General features: G+C 38.7%; 1 protein-coding gene across 1 annotated transcript in view; it reads left to right on the forward strand.

The window, feature by feature from the left end:
* The window catches only part of LOC149141712 (transmembrane E3 ubiquitin-protein ligase FLY2-like), a 180,141-nt gene that overhangs the window by 81,626 nt on the left and 76,006 nt on the right, over positions 1–22,509 (forward strand). Inside the window, exon 2 of the mRNA XM_089451309.1 lies at positions 4,844–4,916. Coding sequence (XP_089307435.1) covers positions 4,844–4,916 — 73 coding nt within the window. The remainder of the gene's footprint in view (positions 1–4,843; positions 4,917–22,509) is intronic.

Below are 22,509 nucleotides of genomic sequence, written 5' to 3' on the forward strand. Positions count from 1 at the left end.
TTTAACAAACCATCAAGGATGCGAAGACAAGTAATCTAGATGTGTGCATCATAGAGTGGAGCTTCTCAAGAAAACATCTCATCCATCCAAATAAACCAACATATATCTCAAGGTGCACAACTCAACTAATATCATGCCAAAATCTTATAAACCCTTGATTTGATGGGTTTTCCTCTTTATAGTTCACAAAGACCATTATGAAGGTCATCATGCCAAGCAAACCAATGTACCATCTCAATGAGCAACCAAATCACATAATGCGCCTTGATAGTTAGGGAGAACCCTTAGTTGATGGGTTTCTGTAAGGACATGACTTGAGGTGCCATTGGTAATGGCATCATGGAGGGTACGTTGGGAAAACATGACTAAGGGTGCACGGTGATTCCATATGTTTTATGAGCTTTGGTGACTGACTCATGGTGATTTGTGAGACAGTTAGGAGGGTGTACTAACGTGTAGGCTAGGATAAGTCCTGGATAACCAAGGGTCTCTTGCTGAGTGGTGGTGGACAATTGTCGAGGTGTTCTTTAGTAGGCTTCGATTGAGGACAACATGACTTGGCAATGTGATAAATCATGTTTGCTAGCCGTGGCAAGGAAACAATGTTAATGAGTGCATCAAAGGTGTTGTTGGAAGAGTTGTAATTGATGTCAAAGGTTTGTATGGCAGAGACTATTAATGTCAAAAATGGTTTCAAGATAACTTCATTGATGAGAAAAGTGGTGTGAGTGCTGCTTTAATACAATTGCTCCCTAGTAAGGCAAATTTTGCAGAATTTTTCCTCATTTCCTCTTGATCAAATGAACTATGAACAAGATTTTCAACCAGTCAATAAATTGAATTTTGGCTTGGAAAAAGATGCTGTTAACAATTCTTGGCTGCAACAGTTCTTCTAGATATCTTGAAGCCCTTTGAATTTGCAGTCAGTCCATTCAAAATGTGAATATTGGCCTGGAGATTTACTGATGGCTTGAATGGTTACAAAGTGAGCTAAGCCCAATGGTGAATATCATATTTGACTCGATGAGCTAGATCAATTTTTAGTTGACATTCCAATTGGTGAAGTACCAATGAATTGTCAAAGTTTTTACCATTGCAACCAGTTGCAGAGGATTTTAAAGGAAGCTCTGCAAAGTATTTGGTTTCAAGATGGGCAATATGTTACGGCATTACAACAGAGGGATTGACCATTGCTAGGTTCAAACTGCTTAGGAGTGTAAGTCCATAGGTGTTGAAGTGAATTGGGGTGTACGGTTCAACAATCTTGTAGATGTTTAGCACTTTCATATGAATCTGAACAGGGAGGCTTCATTGAGTTTGTAAGATGTCTCTATTCAAGGTCATACATTCATGCTTAAGGTGAAGAAAATAAAGAAAGGTGCAGGTGACCCTACCAAATTTATGGAAGTTGTGACAATCTCAACCATTTTGCTACGATGCCTTCTACTAAAGATAATATGGATATATTTTCGAGGATTAGTCAATAATTTTTTGCATCATTGAACCTGAATGTCAGAGAGGTAAGGGGTATTGGCCTATGGGTGTAAAGACTACAAGCTACAAAATCATATAATCAAGGTGTTAGGAAGAATTACCTGAAGTCATGGCTTGCTTTGACATCAAAGATGACATCACAACAATCAGTCTTGATGTCAAATGAAGTAGAACCCAGAAATCCCATGACTGAACAATCACCTAATGGATAAGACAATGTTGAAGAGAGTCATGGTTTAAGGAAGGAATTTGGAAGTTCTGAGAGTGATGTTGAGAGTGTCTTTTGTATAAATCTTGAAGCCACTGAGGGAGCAAGTTGTCAACACTTTTTGGATCAATGTATATAGAAGAGCCATGTCGAGTATATTGCCAACTTTGCGCTTTGTAGAAGAAGCATCAAATGTTTTACCTTCCATCCTTTGTTAAGGTTGAAATTTACTCTGGAGAAGAGTATGAGCAGAGGGAAGAGCAACAGTGGAGTACACATATAAATTAGGCAAGTATAGTCAACATAAAAAGAAATATGGTCTGGAAGATGTAGTGGCTAGTTGGGCAGAGCCAAGCCAACAATGGATCATGGATACTATATGGAGTGTGAAAGAAAAGGTTGATGAAGGATTTCCTGCATTTTCCCTTGTAACAAAGCTACAGGCCAGACATTGAGGCATGGACATGTAGAGAAGGATAATATCACCTTAGGTCCTTACCACCCTGATGATTTGAATGAGGCTGTGCTTTTCACCCATAGTGCTGATGTGGGTAAGGGGTACCAGTGTAGCAAATCTGTCAATAACACTCATCTCAATTTGGATGCTAGCGCTGGAGATGATAAGCATCATGTATCCCTGCGTAAGGGAGTAGTGATTGTTTTATGTAAATGGAAATGTGAAACGATGATGACTTTGGGGAGAATTTTGGGAGATATGGTTCGTGAATTGTGTGGCAAGAAAGAGAAAAACAGAAAGACTTGAGGAAGAGGAGCATAAGTGAAACATATTTGAGATAGAGGAGTAAAGGAGATAAACAGCTATAAAAGGGGCAGAGACAGAGTACAGAACGGAGTCAAAGAGAAGGAAGAATCCAGAATTTAAAGACCAGGTAAGCCAGCTAAATAAAATTTTAATCTTTTAGGGGATTGGTGTCTCCTTTCAGGTAGTAGCCTGAAAAAGAACAGGCTGGACCTTGTAAGTAGTGGGGTGGGTGCTTCTAGCAAGCTGTAGCTTGTAAAAGAAAAGAGAGGTTAAAGCCTTTTGTAGGTAGGAGCTTACAAAAATTGACGTAAAAGGGGACTGGGTGCTATCATTTACATCACAACAAAATTTCATGGTTGCTCCCTTTATGGGTTTCCACTTATATCTGGTGTCTACATGTGTTGCTTGTGTGTTTGCCTTTGAATTCATGGTTAATTGCTGAACACCTATATAACTTTGTTAATTGTTAAAGAAAAAGTTAAAAGATAGTTAAAATTGTTAAAGTTGGTCATTGTTAAAATACACAATTACTGATTCACCCCCCTCTCAGTGATTGCCTTGTTTCCAAGTTTAATCCAAAAGTATCAGCTATAGAAAAAATGTCTAACATTGAAACTCTAACAATTGATCAATTGCTTGGCTCTCTAACAACATATGAAATGAGAATTACAATAGGAAAGTCTACATCAAGAGATGCAACATTTAAAGCAGATAAGAAATCCACAAAAGACCAAGAATGCTCAAGTTCAGGCTCAGATGAAGAAGTTAAAAGAAAGTTAAAATTTTTAAAGTTGGTCATTCTTAAAAGACACAGTTATTGGTTCAACCCCCCTCTTAGTAATTGCCTTGTTTCCAACAGGTGTGTGAATGTCTAGTGAACTAGAGACATGATCTTATGGATTATCATGTGTAGCCTAAGATTGATGACAACCTGGTTTGATGTTGGGCATTTGGTTGTTCAAGAATGCTTGGCTTAGGGGAGGTGATAGTAGGCTGTCTATGGTTGGGTGGTGATGATGCAACATTGCCTATGGTGAAATGAACACTATTGACATTTTGCATGGTTGAAGGTGCTTGGCTTGGGTTTGGTCAGAATATGTTGGTTAGGCGTATTCAAGGTGATACAAGCGGTTGATGGTCATGCCCAACTAGCAATGTCAAACTGATGCTGCATGGCAACTAAGCTTCTTTAGTGGTATGGGACTCTCAAGTGGAACGAAAAGTTTAGCCCTGTGATAGTTACCCTCTCAATAATGTACTAGGGGTTGATCAAACATGTAATCATGTATGCAAGGCCCTCATCAAGGCTAGTGCTCCATCAAGATCAAACATGCAAGTCTCCAACACATGGAATGATGGTGTCATCAAGATGATAATCCTTAAACTACTATGCATCAAAGCACCAACCAAAACCAAAATCCTCCAAATGCAGCCTGCTTAGGCAGAGTCTTTAAATTGGGACAATCTTGATACAATATGAGGGGTCACATGACCTTTAGACTTAATTCACAACCTACACATAAAGTACATTATTGTATGGAAACGATAATTCCATCAACTGCATATAAGTTATTAAAGATAAATTAGACCATAAGCCAAAATATGACAAAGTGACCAAGTTGGGGCTAACATCTTCCCTTTAGGGGTTTTGGGGTTCTTGAGCATCTTGTCTCTGCTGCGTTGAAAATTCATGGATCTTTTGTATATTTCTAATAGCTATCCTATAATTAATGATAGCCTATAGGCTGTAATGCAGTAAAATGATCCTAGTCTTTTGGATTGTTTAAGTCAGTTATGTTTTCGATGACCTAGCTAATAGAGTCTACTAAAAAGCCAACACAGTATGCTAATATAATCATAGAGTTGTTGTTTTCATGAAAAATGTTGAAATAGTTCACTATGAATATTTTTCATATTCGACCAAAGGTGATCCCATCTTGTTATCTTTATAGATTTTGATTACGCACCCTCTACTTTCTCGGACACAAACAAGAGGAGTTTATTGTTGCTTAGTTTCATCACAAATTACAATAATATTTTGGATTTTTCAAGATCTGCATTATTTGTTCATGATGAGGCACTATCTTCTGGTCTCTCTCTTTTTGTCTTTTCTATTGTATAGTGACATATTGTGTACTACTACCTTATGTTTTGATAATTTGCAAATACTATGTTGCAAGTAGGTCAAAGAGTATCGTGTTGTTTTTATATTTATTTACTTTTGTTCATTTGTTTACTAGTTTAGTTTTCCTTATTGTTATCAGAGAGCATCATGTATTGTTTGTTTGGCAGGCATGTAAATTTTTTACATGGTAAAGGACATTTAGAATGGTATATTGTTAAACACATAAACTGATTCGAGTTTAAAATCATGGCAGCATTTCTTTGATGGAAGAAGTGAAAATGTTATGGGGCCTTTTTCAGGGTGGAATATATCGGGCACCTACAGAGGTCAGTACCAAACTGACTTATATCTTGAACATAATTGAAGGCTTACATTTAGGAGTTCTCTCTCTACTGAATTTGCATGGCAAGAGTTGAGATCTATTGGTTTGGAACTATTTGATTAAAATTGGTAAGTATCAATGTTGCAAATCAATAAAATTGTGTTGGCCTTACACTGGAGATTATTTAAGCTTGTGTTGAACACTTAACTTATAAACAAATGAATTTTAACACTTACCTATTGTTAGGAGGGGAAACTTCGTAAGTCATTAGTGTTGATATGTGTTGGGCATATGAGTTAACTTATTGGTACTGGTTTCCTATGCTTTATTCTTTCCTTCTGCCACTATTTCCCCCATTGTGAGCCTCCATAATTATAGTCTTACCAGCCTTTCTATTTGATACTTGAAAGCATTATTTGTACCCTCGTGAGACTGCTCATCTCTTGGCATACCCTCTCTATGCCTGTAATGCATTCTCCACACTCCACCAAGCATCATATACTTAATTTGCTACTATTAACACCTAATATTTTGCTCCATGTGACAGATCTTTCTTATTGAGTCATTGTATGTTGCATTCTCCTAACTGGACCACCTTTCCTTTGTCATATTCTTTTTAATCAGTTATCTTTCGCTGCAAACAAATATGTAGTAGTTATACAACTGTTGCATCTAAATAATTTCCTCATCACGTGGCTTTATAATTTATTTACCTATGTAAGTATATGACATGCACCGTGGAGCCTTTTCTTTTCAATTCACGCAATTAATTTTTTAAATGCATATTCATTCTCTGCTTAGTTCTTTTTTTGTTTTAATTTAAATATCAAGAATTGGAAGATAGTTTGTGTTATGCAAAAAAAGGCTGAGTCTGTTGTCAATCAATAGAAACACATAGGAAGATGTATCAGAGTGTGGAGTGACAAATTAACTACATATGTATATGCAATCTACATTAAGCAAAGCAAGGAAGAGCAGGAAATATACTGCAAATACCCCTTAAGGGAAATTATATCAACCAATCATTCCCGTGTTATATGCTATTGTACAAATGGTCCCTTATACAATGATATGTGGCCATTTTAACCATGTATTAATTAGAGATTTGGTTGAAACCATCTGGATAATTATCTCCACAATATCTCCATGAATCTCTCAACCGATGTTCATCCCCAACATCTCTCGTTTCTTCTCATCTCCCAATCTTACTCAGACTTCTAGAATTAGTCTACATCTTTACATATTTCATCATATTATTTATTCTTTTTTTGCTAAAACAAGAGTCGGACCTTCTATTTCATTAACCAGTAAATAAAAATACATAGAATACAACAGTCCTCGGTAAGTTATAGACCAAGGATAAAAACCTACAGTAACTGATAACGGGCGAGAGGTACAAGCCTCGAATCCTACAGACAAACCTCGAAACACTCAAAAGAAATACATTGTGAAAACCAACAGACTCAAAAATAGACTCGGACACGGAGCAGAACTAATGAGCCGTTTAAAAAAATTCAAAATCATATAACATATCACGCGTGCAGCTGTGGAAGGTAAAGGATTGGCGCTTCCCGAAAAGCGCAATTTGCTGCCCGCCCATATAACTCACCACTGACTCCGCCGCGGGAAAATCACACCCCGTACGCCTCCACCGGACCCACAAAACAGGTGAGAGGACGCACCAAAAAGTTATGACGAGGCTCAGCCGATGGACCCACCAAATTACACCCACATTCTCCACCATTGATCCTGGCTGTTGGATCCAACGGTCAGGGATCATATCGCACTCCCCAACCTGTCTGAAGAATAATGTGCGATCGACAACGGTTTTTAATACCATTCCCTGTCCACGTGTCACCTGTTCTGTGGTATCGCTGCCATAACACGAAAACCACTTACCGCTTATGGGACTTGCGATCACCGGACATCCTGCCCAAGCATAGTTTTCAAAGAAAAAGGTGGGAAGAGGGGAAATAACCGTTGCTGACAAACTGATATCCATTTTTCATCTGTTTTGAACACTGTACCTGTCCCCGAGACTGTGCTCCTTTGAGAAATGATCCCTTGAAATTTCCTCCGAGACCTTGATGCTACCCTTCACCTGATTCCGGAAGAGAATGAGACGAACCCCTGCTTGTATTTCAATCAAATGCATTTCAAAAGGATGTGAAACAGCTTGCTAGAAAAAATTAATTTATCCCTGTTATCCGGGACTGCATCATATTATTTATTCATTAAACATCACAAGTAGGAGTTATTTTTTCATATTTCCTTTTAACAAGTTCTTATGATGCATTCTTCATCTCTCTCCTTGAATTGGTCCCATTTCCATCTTCATCTTTTGAATTTGCACTTTGTTTTCATCTTTGGTCTTCTTATCCTCAATCTTCTTCACTTTCATTTTGTACCTGCAAAACATAAACATTGTTGAAGTCCATATAAAAGGTAACCATCCACTGAATTACATGGGTCGCTAGCTGTCCTATCTGTCGATGCTCTAGGAAGCTCTTTCTTGTACATGGTTCATCAATTATTCTTCCATCACATGTCTTTATACCTATACCTTTTATTCCCCTTGCATCTGTTAGAAAATGTAAAGTGACAACTATTATATCTGCTTTTCCTTAACCTTGATAGCACTTGTGAATCTTTAGTTATCTTCTTCTTTATTTTCTTTAGTTAGATTTATTCATCAAACAATATCAAGAAAATGCAAAAGATGGTCGGGACATACAAATTTAGCATGTGGGCAAAAGCCAAACATGAGCTCTACTCTCATCATCATGGTCGTCACCCTAGTTCCTAGGGCCCCTTATGTGAGCCCCCTTGTATCATGAAGGAACCCATGATTGTCCCAACCCCTAGTGGGCGATGAAATGCCATAACCTAAGGGGGTATCCACTGCCATATCATTCACATCATGCTCTCATTCCCTGGAGCCCCGAGCAATTTAAAGAAAGAAAAATCAATAAAAGGCAAAAAACATATGAAGAAGGGTGGAAAAACAAAGGCCGGGGTTGTTGAAATATGTAACTAGGTTCGGTCTTCATAATGACGTGTAATCATGATTTTATGTAATTGATGTAAAGAAGAAAAATAAAATTATTTATGTTATACTTGAGTCATGGGTTTCATGCTCAAGGAATTTTATTTTATAGAGAAAGCTCCCATTATGAGCTATTAGGTTTAGTCATAAAGTCATAAAGTCTATTGAGTCAGTGTCATGGATTGAAGACCCATTTGGGCATCTTACATATTAAGAGAATTTATTTGTGTCACAAACCCTCCAAGACCTTGTCACAAGTACTATTTCAAGTCGGCCCTCAAAGAAGATGGAGATCATTCTAGAAGAGCATGTCGACCCACACACTTACACAAGTCGGCTTATTTCATGGGCAGACTAGTGTATCTATAGAGAACTCGGCCTCACTTGAAGGGCACTCGATCAAGCATCTGAAATAGAAGAAAAAGTGCGAGAAACACAAGAAAAGAAGCCTCCCATCAAGTGAAGAAAAACAGGAGAAGAAGACGAAGTAATTCTGATTTGTTTATGGGCGAATACCTTTCACATGTGCGAGGAAGACTAGCGTTCTTTGCTGCAGAAGAAGCCGAAGTTATCACTGCCATCTTAGGAGGCCAAATTGAAGGCAAAATCTGATGTAGGATCAAATGAGCAAACTCAAGCATATGCTGCTATAGCAAAGAGAAAAGGGAAGTTTGGGAAATTTGGTCCTCAGAAAAGAAAGAAGAACATGGCAAAGTTTCAATGCTATGGATGTCAAGAATATGGGCACTACAAGAGAGATTGTCCTAAACTCAAGAAGGACAACAACAAAAGAGGAAGAGAAGAAGCCCATATCACTAAAGAAGTGGAGGAAGCTGAAAAGAAGAAATCCAAGAAAGAGGAAGTAAAAGATCTCTACTATGATTGAGATAGTCTTCCTCACCTAGTTCTTTTCAAGTTTCTGTTGTTTTGTTGTATAGCTATCATGGTAGGAAGTACTAAGAAGCATGATAGGATGCATCATGGCATCATAGAAGCATACGATTGAAAGCAAGAGCTCATGACATGAAAGATAGCTGAAATAGAAGTCTATGGCAGCCACCTATAGAAAGATGTAGCTCTTGGTAACCTCATTAGAAGCATAAGTAGCACTTATGGAAAGAAGAAAGTCATCTAGTATAAAAAGCTCATCATACATCATTCAAGAGGAGCATTTGCCGGATGAGGATAATCAAGATCCTCTGTTGGAATCTTCACTGGAAGGTTCACCTATTGAAAGGAGCAAGTGTTTTGAGAATTCCACCTTGTATGGGATTCATGGAATAAAGGTATGATGTCATAAGATATGAAGCAGGTCAAGATGATTGGAGCTCTTTCAATCAAGGAAGCTGTTGAAGGAAGTCTAGATGACCTAAAAAAAGAAATGAGGTATGTATGCATATAAGACATGTCATATGGTTGCAAATATCATGAATGAATGCTCCACCTCGAGAGGATGATCAAAACAAAAGGATCTCCACCTTTGGAAGGATGCAGGAAGGCATGATTCACACATTGACAAGATGAAATCAACATAATATGTCCTCATATGAAATATGAGGCGGTTGATAAAGTTTAAGGAACTATGATTGAAAGTTCCTGGGAGGAAATGTGTGAATAAAGAAAGGAAGAGATTATGAAAAATGCAACTATGGAAAAGGCAATCAACATCCAAGGACTACTAGAAGATTTGACTATGATATCTCCATGAGAGAGATATGAAGATCCTGATAAAGTATGAAAAAGAAAGAAACCCTTGACGTTGTATATCTTTTTGGAGATGTGTCAATATGTATGCAAGATGCTGATGCAAATAAGGAGATGTCATTATGAAAGACAATCACAAAGGTATTTTTGATTTAATGTTCATTTTCTATTGTTGAATAATATTTGGATGGGCTAATGCGGGGCTACCAAAGTAAGAGCTGTAGATGTCATCTACAACTGACACTCATGTGGTAGGATGAAAGATCCTAAAGAAAAATTGATGTGAAGAAGGTAACAAGGCATGAAGGAAAGGTCATATATGGACTAATGGATTACTTTCCAATGAAAGAAAGGATAACATGACTGACATGATTCATGAATGAAAGTGATGGATGGTCGATGCCCTACGAAGAAGTCCCAAAAAGATGAAGTCTGCTAAATAAAGAAAAAGAAGTTCAAGACATCGAAAGGAGGAGCTCTCCAAGCAATTGGTTGTCCCATGATCTCCACCTAAAGTGCTGCTGGAAGCAATTCCCTATTCAAGAGGGAGCTTGCACAAATCCTTGATTAAGAGGGAGCTTGGGTACATTCGTTTTATGGAATGGGTTGGTGATCCCTGGTTAAGAGGGAGTGACAAATATGGTTCTCTACTTCATGTGTCATGCACTAGGCTAGGACTAACAACCGTAAGTTTTAGTGAAGGCCGTTGGGAGAGATAGACACATCATTCTTGTCTTCACTTGGGAAGATATAATGGAGGATTGGGTAAGCATCTGACATCCGATACTCTTTGAGGATGTGGTAGGGCATCCAAGGTAAGAGTAGTCGTAGAGGACCGATATTCTTTGAGGTTTGGGAGTCCAAGATAAGAATAGTCCTGATCGAACATACTCTGAGAGAACTTGGGTAGGGTATGTTCCGAGAGAGACAATGATGAGGGTGTCTATAAATCATTGGTCTCACTAGCATTGTGCTCTAATCTTGTGGAGAGATAGAGCTGTTAGTCAAGGCCTTGTTATGTGACAATGCTGGATGATATGATGCTAAACAAATCGGTTACCAATCTGACTCTTCTTATGAGAATTCTTCAGATTGAGAATGTCCAAGTACCTTGTATGGACTATGAATACCTCCCTAGTTAAGAGGGAGTGTTGAAATATGTAACTAGGTTCGGTCTTCATAATGACATATGTAATCATGATTTTATGTAATTGACGTAAAGAAGAAAAATAAAATTATTTATGTTATGCTTGAGTCATGGGTTTCATGCTCAAGGAACTTTATTTTATAGATAAAGCTCCAATTGTGAGCTATTAGGTTTAGTCATCAAGTCATAAAGTCTATTGAGTCAGTGTCATGGATTAAAGACCCATTTGGGCATCTTACATATAAAGAGAATTTATTTGTGTCACAAACCCTCCAAGACCTTGTCACAAGTACCATTTCAAGTTGGCCCTAAAAAGAAGATGGAGATCATTCTAGAAGAGCATGTCAGCCGACACACTTACACAAGTCGACTTATTTCATGGGCAGACTACTGTATATATATATATATATATATATAGAGAGAGAGAGAGAGAGAGAGAGAGAGAACTCAACCTCACTTGAAGGGCACTCAATCAAGCATCTGAAATAGAAGAAAAAGTGTGAGAAACACAAGAAAAGAAGCCTCCCATCAAGAGAAGAAAAATAGGAGAAGAAGTCGAAGTAATTCTGATTTGTTTTGGGTAAAATACCTTTCACACGTGCGAGGAAGGCTAGCGTTCTTTGCTGTAGAAGAAGCTATAGTTATCATTGCCATCTTAGGAGGCCGAATTAAGGAAGAAAGCAAGTTAAGAATATAAGCCAATAGCAAATGAAGGAGTCTCCATCTAAGCGAAGGGAATCAAGGGATAGATCCCTCACATGTGTTGCAACTAGTGTTTCTGAAGAGGCCAAGAGTTGTAAGTTTGAACCAATAGGCTGAAATCTGAAGGGTGGTCGAGATCTAAGGAGAAGCAAGCAGTTTGACTAACGTTGACTCAAGGAAGAAGAACTTGCTCAAAGAAGCCTTGTGACTTGGCCTTGGAGAGGTTAATAGGTCAAGGGTCTTGGTCTTGGAATTCATCTCTTGAAGATTCTATAAGAAGAAGAATTCGTTTGGGTTTTCCTCTCAAGTTGGAGAGGTTTTGGCCCTGGCTGATAGCCTACATTTTATGTCCCTTGTCTCATGCTTATTTATGATTTGGTCGCTGTTTGATGATGGAAAACTTTGACATATTCAAGAGAAAGAAAGAAGCTAATAAAAGACTAAGTAAAAGTTGCATCACAAGCAATTATCATTCAAGAGAAATCACCTCATCCCTATGCGCTAGATTCCTCAGCAGGAGTAACTCATGTACCACAATTGCTTTGTCCTACATCTATACACCTAAGTGTGGGCTTCCCTTGTTATAGCTACCCTTGTACCATGGCATGTGGCTTGGATCCTTCCCTGTGTTGAAAAGTGTAACTAGGTTCGGTCTTCATAATGACATGTAATTGTGACTTTTGAAAATGATGTAATGAAGAAAATAAAATTATTATTGTAAGCCTTGCTTCATGTGTTTCATGAGCAAGTGATTTTCTTTTAGATGGCTCCCTTTGAGAGCCTTAGGATTTGTCATTAAGGTCAAAGAATTAATGTCATGTATGAAGAGCTCTTCTTGAGCATGTGTAAAATGTATATGAGTCAATTAAGTGTCTACAAATCCCTCCAAAGACGAGCACAATCCTCTTCTCTTGATGTTGGCCTACAAAATTAAGTAATAATGCATGTCGCCTCACCCAAAGTGACACACCCATTCGGATGCTAAAGTCGGCTCATTATATGGACGAATGAGTATATATACAAGGCTAGGGTCATCACAGAAAGCACAGAACATACTTCACATGTCTTTGAGATTTTCGGTGAAGAAGGTAGAAAGGAGTTTGGATAGGATTCAGATGGGTGCAGTAAATAGGTTGGATGTAATCACAATGAAAGGGAATACAGATCCCTCTATATTTCGGATGGATGAGCACAATCACAAGTTCAGATTCTTTTGAAGTTTCGATGATGGAGGATAGCCAACAATTTGGTGATATCTTTGAGTTTTTTGTATGGGAAAGACAGAGATAAATTTAGATCTTTGACACAGTTAGAGAGTTCGGATTCCTCTGAGATTTTCGGAGGGTAATCACAGTCAACAATTTGGATATTTTTGGATGGAGAAAACAGTGAAGGGCTCAGAACTCTAGTACAATCATCAAGCAATTCGGATCTTTGTTTTGGTGGGTGATTACAGTCAAGTAAATTTGGATGTCATTGCAGTAAGAGGAATTCAGATCCTTCTGAAGTCTAGTAATCAAGAACAAAGATTACAAGGACAGTTAGGTGTCATGGAAGAGCTGCAATTCAGTGAGGCAGTGGAACCTCAAGGTCTTGGTGCTACCTTAAAGGAAGGACATTAGTACTAGATCAAGGAAAGAGATCAATGCTCTTGATATGAAGACAATAAGAAGATTTTGGTGGTGACAAGTAGATCGAAGAGGAGAAGAAGAAGACAAGACACTGTCTTGGTCTTGGAGTGGCTAATAGGTCAAGGGTCCTGGTCTTGCTATTCGTCAATTGGAATCTCTATAAGAAGAATTTATGCAGTTTTTCCTCTCAAAGAGTGAGAGGTTTTGGCCTTGGCTCATAGCCTACATGTTGTGTATCTTGTCTATTTATGTTCATGCATTGGTTACTGTTTGATGAAGAAGAACGTTAATAATCTAATGTAAGGAAGATCCTAATCTAAACAAGTAAAAAGCATTCACAAACAGTAACTAATAGAAGAGAAATCACCTAATGCTAATGCCCTAGATTTCTCAACATGATATCAGAGCTAAGGTGCAAAAGTCAAAGGAAGGGCATCTAAACAAAGAGACACTAAAGGTTCGAGTTTCAAGAAAGGTATCTAAGCAAGTCGAAGATCAAGATCTACATTGAAGAATAAAACCCTAGATCGAAGAAGCAGTCTACAACAATAAAAGTTTTGGATCCTCTAGTCATCATCAAAAGACCATAAAGACCCTCATCATGTTATCTACAAGGCAAGGTAGCTCGAAGAACTTTAAAGACGAAGATCACATCATCTTGAAGAAAGTCGAAACCCTAGAAGCAATTCTGATTTGCACTCATTCAATACCAAAGAAGTCGAAGTATCTTGAAGGCTAGAAATCTTCAAGGTTATAAGGCAAGCAAGGATCCTCTCCTTGCCCTTGAAGAAAATCATCCGAGGAAGTAGCAAATTGTCCTCATCAAAAGGAGCCAGATCAAAAGGCATTGTCATCATAAAAGGAACAATCTTCATTATTGAAAAAAGGCTTTTCATTTAGAGGAAGATCATCCAAAAGGAAGCACTAATACATCTTCTTCAACCATCATCAAAAGTGATCAAGATGAAGATTTCATCTTCACTTGTCAAGTAAGTATCTTTCATTCTTTAATCAAATTTGGTAAAAATACTTCGTGTTTGCAAGGAGATCTATTAGCTGGTTGGGTCATCATAATTTCTTACATGAAAAAGGAGGATAGACATAGTCCTCGAAGAAAGTGAAGTCATTGAACACATCAATGGAAAAGGTCTCCTCTGTGTTGAAGAAAGTGTAACTAGGTTCGGTATTACAAATGTAATTTTGATCTTTGTACTTGTCAAGAGAAAGAAATATTATTTTTGTAAATTATGAGAATGAGTTTCTTGCTCATTCCATAGGTCTAGGAAAGTCAAAGAGTCAATGACATGTGTATAGAGCTCTTCTTGAGCATATATGAAATGTGTACAAGTCTAGAACAACCCTCCATGACAAGCACAATCCTCCAAGACAAGCATGAAGAAGTCTGTCTGCAAAACGATGAAGAAAATAGTTTAGTCAGCCTCAAAATGAATATTAATGACAAAGTCGGCTCGGTTCACCCTAACATGTCGGCTTATATACAGAGACCTAACTACTACAAATAGGCGTGTAGGGTCACCACAGAAAGGCAGATTTTCGGATCTCTCTGAAACTTCTGATGATGACAGAGGCACAAAACCTCGGATGGGTACAGGAGTGTAGGAATCTCGGTCAAGTCACTTCAGACAAGCTCAATGGTTCAGGTCTCGGATGACTAATAGTCTCTGTGTTTTTGAATAGGTACTACAGAGATAATGTCTCGCTCTCTTCACTCATTGTCTTGGCATACAACTCAGTCATAGTCTCAAGCATACATGTGATAAGAATGATCTCGGCAAACACTCATTGTCTAGGCATATAACTACAGTCACAAACTGTCTCAGCATACTAAACGTGGTTACAACCTTGATATATTGGTGATGAAAAGGATCTTTGTGATCACACTGTGATACACTCTATCTCGGCTTACTTCCTAGATACAGTCATGATCCCAGCGTAGATGCAATTGTGGTCTCGATGGTGTCTCATTAAAGATATCAGTGGTGTAGTAATGATAACAGTGTAGCAATGATGATGATCTCTGTAAGAGGGCAGTAATGATCTAAGTGAAGATGGAGATATGACACAACAGTCATCTTAGTGAAGGTGCAAGAATAATGATCAAGGTAAAGCAACAATGTTGATGATGATCTCAACAGTAAGAAGAGGATTGGTGTCTTGGTCTTGGAGTGGCCTAGTACGTCAAGGGTCACAATCTTGGTATTCATCAATTGGAATCTCTATAAGAAGAATTTAGTGTTGGTTTCCCTCACCAAGAGGGAAAGGTTTTGGCTCTGGCAGGATGCCAACATCTAGAGTTCTTGTCTCTTTGTTTTGGTAGCTATTTGATGAACTAACGAAGATACACTCTCATAATAATAAGTGAAGATTGGAATAAGAAAAATTGAAAAACACCTCACAAATAGTTATCATTCCTTGAAGAATCTCATTATCTATAATTGCCCTAGATTCTTCAACATGGTATTAGAGCTAAGGTGCATAAATCAAAGGAAGGGCAACAAAAGAGACATACAAGGATCAGTCCTCAAGAAGGGCATCAAAGTAAGGTTAAGGGTTTTTTCAAGAATAAAGGATCAAGTCTACAACAAGAAGTCTACATCAGCAAAGAACCTTTTCTCCACAGTCATCATCAAAAAGGTCACCAAGAACCTTGTCAACATGACTACAAAGCAAGATAACTCAAAGTCAAAGATTATCATCTTGGAGAAGATTGAAAATCCGAGAAGTAGTCCTAATCTACACCACAACGAAAGGAAAACATGGTACCTTTCACAGTCTCGGTGCTGGCATCAAAATTTGGGTGTCATTACAACCCATGTCATACCACAACAATCTTAATGACTTGAGCAATTTCAATGATTGGTATTGAATGATGCTTGAAGGCCACAAAGATCTTTGCTCATGCTAGTCAACTCGAACAAGGTTCTACTCCAGCAAGGAGCATTGCAACAAGGTTACAAAGATATACAGTCACAATATACATTACAACAATATCACTTCAGAAGGAGAACACAATGCCACATCTCAGGTGGACATCATGACAGTGCTCTCAAAATTCTTGATTTCGATTCCATAGCCTCACAGTCAAGGAATCAAATAATCTCAACATATCATAAAATGCAGTAGTGCTTGGTGCTGAACAATGCAAGGAAGTCTCAAGAAAGGTTCTGGAACTCTATTGTACTAGGTAGCTCAAGCAAGAATCTCATTGAAGGAGGCCACTCAAGAAAGCATCAAGGTGAAGATTTCATCTTCACATGACAAGTAAGTATCCTTTTATTCTATATTCAAGTTTGGTTAAATGACTTCATGATTGCAAGGACATCTATGAATTGGATGGGCTATCAAGATTCCTTGCATGAAGAAGGAGAATAGCATAGTCTTCTAAGTAGCTGAATTCATCAAAAGGTCTCCTCTGAATTTATGAAAAGGGATATTTATGAAAGATTCCCTCACATAGCAAAATTGGAGACATCAAAGTGATGTAGATGATAAACTCATTCTCTTAAGGTGCAATGAAGAAGGTCACATGAAATCTGATCTACATGAAAGTAAAGGGTATCAAAGGATGTAGGATATCTTCCATCTACAAGACCTAGAAAGGAAGATAACCATAATGCACTAACAATCAAGGTAACAAATGTCCATGAACAAGAAGGTTACCTCATTCAACAACTTGTGGTCTCTATGCCAGATAGAGAAGGACAAGTTGATGGCAAAAATATTGAAGGTTAAAAGAACTCAACCATGTGTAGAAAACGCAGGCAAGGTTGGTCCTCAAGGAAGACAAAATAAGTATAGTTGAGATTCAATGCTATAGAAAGATTTTGGAGCTCATATCACTGAAAGATGGAGGAAGCTGAAGAAAAGGGCCAAGGAAAGAGGGAGTAACAAATCTCTCCTATGAATAAGATAGTATCCCTCACAAAAAGGTCCTATCATAAGCTCCTAGATCTTGTGTTATAAGATATGACAATGATAATAAGATGCATCATGGCATCATGGAAGCATTAGAAACAAGGGCACGTAACATCTCCATAGGGATCATGAAGGACAAAAATCCATGGCAGACAACATGTAGGATATATAGCTCTTGGGAACCTTAGTGGATGATCTAGGAGGATCCGTTGATTCAAATTATACAGGTGTTCAAGTGTCGTCATCAATGTTCAGTGTCGTCGTCGCTTCAGTTTAGTTGGGACAGTGTTGGTTGTTCAAGTAATATGGTTTGCATGGCGTTCAGTTGATGTGGTATTGTACCTAGTTGTCAACTTATGTTCATCGACAGTTCCGCCAAGATTGGTCGACGACATGTGTTTTTGTCGTTCAACAAACAGGATTAGTGTCGACATGGTTGTGCCATCCATCACAGAGGTTTGATATGTCATCAGGGTTGTCGTCGTGGCAAAAGATCAATATCATCATTTGTTGACGATAGACATGTGGTTTTTTGTCACATTGTGACGAAAGATTGTAAAAAGGGTTTTTTAAAGTTCTAGACCTAAACCCTAATCCTACATCTAAGACCTAAAACCCTAATGCATTAATCCTAAAGTCTAAACCTATGCTAAACACCATTACCTATCCAAATCCATGTATCAAATCCTAATCTAAACCTATGCTAAACACCAAAACCTAAGTCCTAAAACCTATGTATTAAAAAAACATAAAATACATTAATCCTATGTTCTAAACCCTCTCGGGTCACCAAAAACATTGCAAAACATAACAAAACCTTATGATAGGTCCCTAACCATAGTGTAAATTGCATCGGAACCGTGTCAATGTGAGCGCTGCAAACTGACCGCCGGAGGATATGTCACAGTGTTCGGAGGTTACAGTAAACCGCAGGTTCCTAACTGTTGGGCTTGGAAACTGCATGGAGTTATCACATGTGACATGTCTCCGCTGACGGGAACCGCCGGAGAGCAAGCCGCTGAGATAACCGCCCCTCAAACGGTTTAACTCCAGGTGTTCACATGGGTCGTTAGCGCCTCCACTTGGTTAGCTGTCAGCTAGCGGTTTCAGGGTTAACCGAAGTCATTTTTGGGTTTTGTATTGTTAGTTTGTTTTTAATTAATTCGAGGACCAAGCAACTTACCTTAGGTGGCAAACAACTACTAGACCAAGCTCAAATCATATCCCAAACCTAACCAAATTTACCTCAAAAACAGTGAGAGGTGGTTTTATGCATCTTCAGGCCTATAAAGGCAAAATTTCTCTTCATTGATCAAAGAGAGTGTTTTTGAGTTTCATTTGCAGGTTCTGGAGGGATAGAGGTGATTTTGTTTTCAGTGTTTCAGGAGCATCCAGAGTTAGATTTGGAAACTGTAAGCGGCGTTGGAAAGTTGGTTCAGAGGGCTATCTGATGACAGAGGTCAGAATTTCCTGTGTGCAAGTTCAGTCTGTCTAATTCACTGTGTAATCGACTCCTTTTTTCTCATTCCTAATTAAAACGGTCGCCCATCTTGAAAGCGGACTCGGAGACGTAGTCCATCAGGGACGAACTCCATCATCAATTCGCTGTCTGGTATAACTGTGTTTTTACTATTTGCACTTCTGTTATGCATCGATTTCATGTTTAATCAGCTGTCGTAAAGTGTTCTGCTCATGCAGTTTACCTCGTTTTTCGTGCTTTCAGTTATTTGATGGAATTGGACATAATAGGAGAAACAGAAAAAGTGACAAGAATATCCATTCATTGATCATTTTCTATTAGATTGGGTAAAATGTTGTATGTATGAAAGAATCATCCCTTCCAACCCCAAGTCCGGTCAAACTTGCCGAAGAGCTTCGATCGATTCGATCAATCAAAGACTTTTCTGGCTTTACCCCCCCCCTAATTTTTATTGGAGAATAAAAATGCCAGTTATGTTCAATATTTTTCTAGATGATGCCTTTATTCATTCAAATAATCCCTTTTTTGGAAAATTACCTGAGGCTTATGCAATTTCTAATCCAATTGTCTTGTGGTTCAATTCGATGCAAAGCGAAGAACCTTACCAGGGCTTGACATGCCGTGAATCCTCCCGAAAGAGAGGAGTGCCTTCGGGAACGCGGACACAGGTGGTGCATGGCTGTCGTCAGCTCGTGCCGTAAGGTGTTGGGTTAAGTCCCGCAACGAGCGCATAATGACCAGCAGTCACTTACTCATTTTCTTGGTCGGCATTCATTATATACGTAATTACGTCATTCGAGATAGGAACCAGAATAGAATCACCCACCTCCTCTTTTCAATTTACTTATTGGGTCTCTCAAATAAGTAACTAAAGGCTACTTGAATCTTTTTTTTGAGAAGCCCACCCTACTATTTTCGTCCGGGCCGGGAGGTTGGTCCAATAATCCCGAGGAGCGCAAGCAGTACATATTGGTCACTGGGCTGCTCCTACACAGGGCTAGCAGATAGAGGTGGATGAGATGGGCCTGCAGAAGTCTCATGCACGTAGTAGCTGACACCATCCCGCAGCATCTAGATCCCACCCAACTGCTCTACTCTCTATCTACGCCCACCCTCTATCCATATGCCTCATCACCCATTTAAGGGAAATCTTCCGATTTGCCATACCAGCATATCAATTAAGATATTATGTGTTATCACAAGACGAAGAGAGAAAGCATCATACCCGCCAAGAGAAAAGAGAAGTTCCCCATCGTTCCTACATACCCGAGATAGGATATTTTCCCCCATGCGCCACCTACAATAGGATGGCTAGACGTGTTGCTAGACCTAACAACCCGAGAATGGCACCCGCCGTCACACCCATTCATCGACCCACCATACGACGCAAGAGATGTTGTAGACACGATTGCTTGTAGGGAGGGTTACATTTAGATACCAGGCCTAACTTTCACTTACCCCACACTGCCCTAGCCCACTTTACTGAACGACACACTTAGATAACCCTTTTTCTATCTATTACGAGATTCTCTCATTTCTTACGAGCATGTACCGCATCATGAACTCGAACACACTATACACCATGTTCCTCTCATAAATTATAGGTGTGTTCCTCTCATAAATTATAGGTGTGCTAAGCACATTCTATTACTCATTAGAAATAGAGTATGGCAGGCAGAATGGGGGAGGCTGGGCTGGCTTTGGGCAGCGGAGAAGAGAAATATTCTCTCTCTCCTAAGACGGAGATAACCCCTCTTTAAAGCATCTCTTGCAGCATCTCTTGACTCTTGTTAACAACATCTCTTGATGGAATATGGACCTCCCCTCTATTGGTCGATCGAGAGTGTATCTGGGGTAACTGACCGAAAAGGATATTAGAAAGGTTCGGACCTACCTGCCTCAGGTCACGTGGGTGCTCGAGGAAACATCACACACCTCACCTGGAATTGGTCGCAGCATCACTTTGACGGGTTTTCTACAGCGAACTATATTTTGTTCGGAAGTAACCTAACTTAGCGTTTCAATAACTACACTAGAGGCATTCAAATCATAAATTGCTAATCAGTTCTACATCATTATTTAGTTTATGGTCATTTCAGATCAGTGGTCATTAAAGGAATGAAAGGAGTCATATAAGGCTCATCATACATCAAGTCAAAAAGGAAACATTTGCCAGTTGGGGATATACAAGATCCTCAAAATTCTCTGATGGAATCCTCATCGTAGGGTTCACTAATCTAGAGAGGAAGCAAGTGTTTCAATAGGAACTCCAACTTATGGAATCCATGAGATGATGATGTGATGACATGAAGCAGATCAAGGGATTGAAAATCTTTTCAATCAAGGAAGCTGTTGGAAGAAGCCTCGATGACCTGAAGGTAAAATAAGGTATGTATGCTTATGTTTAATATTATAATGTCATGTCATATGGTTGCAGGTAACATGGATCATTGCTTCTATCTTGAGAAGCACAAACAAGAGAAAAAGGATCTCTTCCTCTGAAAAGATGCAGGAAGGCATAAGTCACACTAGATGAAATCAACATAATATGTCCTCATATGAAGTATGAGGTGATTGACTACAATAAAGAAACTCTGATTGAAAGCTATGGAATGTGTGAGGAAGGAAGAGATCGTGAGATATGCAACCATGATGAAAGGCAATCAACATCCAAAACACCAAGAAGATTTGACTAGGAAATCTCCCAAAAAGATATGAAGACTCTGATAGAAGTTTGACAAGAACGAAGACCCTTGATAATGGATATCTTTGAGAGATGTGACAATATGTGTGCAGGATGCTGATACCTAGAAGAAGATGTCATGATGAAGAGCCATCTTGTAAGGTATGATTTAATTTAATATAATTTCTTGAATAATATCTGGACGAGTTCATGCAGGGCTACTAGAACAAGACTTGTAAGTACAAGTGCAACCAACATTCATGTGATGGATGGAAACTCCTGAAAGAAGCATGTAGAGAAAAGAAGTAGTCGTATGAAGAAGGTTCCAGATATGTACCAAGAAGGCCACTTTCCATGAAGAAAGGAATGACTGATGAAATAAAAAAGAAAGTGATTGATGGTTGTTGTCCTACAAGGAAGATGCTCAACTAAATTTCATGACATCAAGGAGAGAATTTGATCAAGTAGCGGAAGGACCCACAAAGAAAAAGTTGCTGATATATAGAAGAATCCCTAGCTAAGAGGGAGCTCTCATAGGTCCTTGATCAAGAGGGAGTTTGAATTAAGATCACCCCTAATTACAAAGGTGTGACAATTGTGTTTTCCATGTCATGTGTCATGCACTAGACTGGGACTAACAACGGTAAGTCTAGATGAAGACCATGAATGGAAATGTAGACACATGATAGACACAACATTCTTGTCTTCACTTGGGAAGAAAGAATGAGAGGATTGGGTAATCATCTAGCATCCGATACTCTTTGAGGATGTGTAGGGCATCCAAGGGAAGAGTAGGCAAGAGGATCAATATTCTTTGAGGGATGGGAACCCAAGATAAGAATAGTCCTAGAAGGTCATACTCAGTGAACACCCGGGTGGGTATGTACCTTGAGAGACAATGATGAAGGTGTCTATAAATCATTGGTCTCACCAATATTGTAGCTCATGGTCTCATGGAGAGATGGAGTTGTTAGTCAAGGCCTTGCACTATGACAATGCTGATTGATATGACACTATACAGATGGGATTACCAATCCGATTCTTCTTATGAGAAATTCTTCAGATTGAGAATGACCAAGTAACATTATAAATACCTCCCTAGTTAAGAGGGAGTGTTGAAGAAAGTGTAACTAGGTTTGGTATTTACAAATGTAATTTTGATCTTTGTACTTGGCAAGAGAAAGAAATATTATTTTTGTAAATTATAAGAATGAGTTTCTTGCTTATTCCACAGGTCTAGGAAAGTCAAAGAAAGTCAAAATGAATAT

The sequence above is a fragment of the Pinus tabuliformis genome, chromosome X, assembly GCF_031772625.1.
Source record: "Pinus tabuliformis cultivar Carrire ecotype Pingquan chromosome X, CPIR1, whole genome shotgun sequence".
NCBI lineage: Eukaryota > Viridiplantae > Streptophyta > Pinopsida > Pinales > Pinaceae > Pinus > Pinus tabuliformis.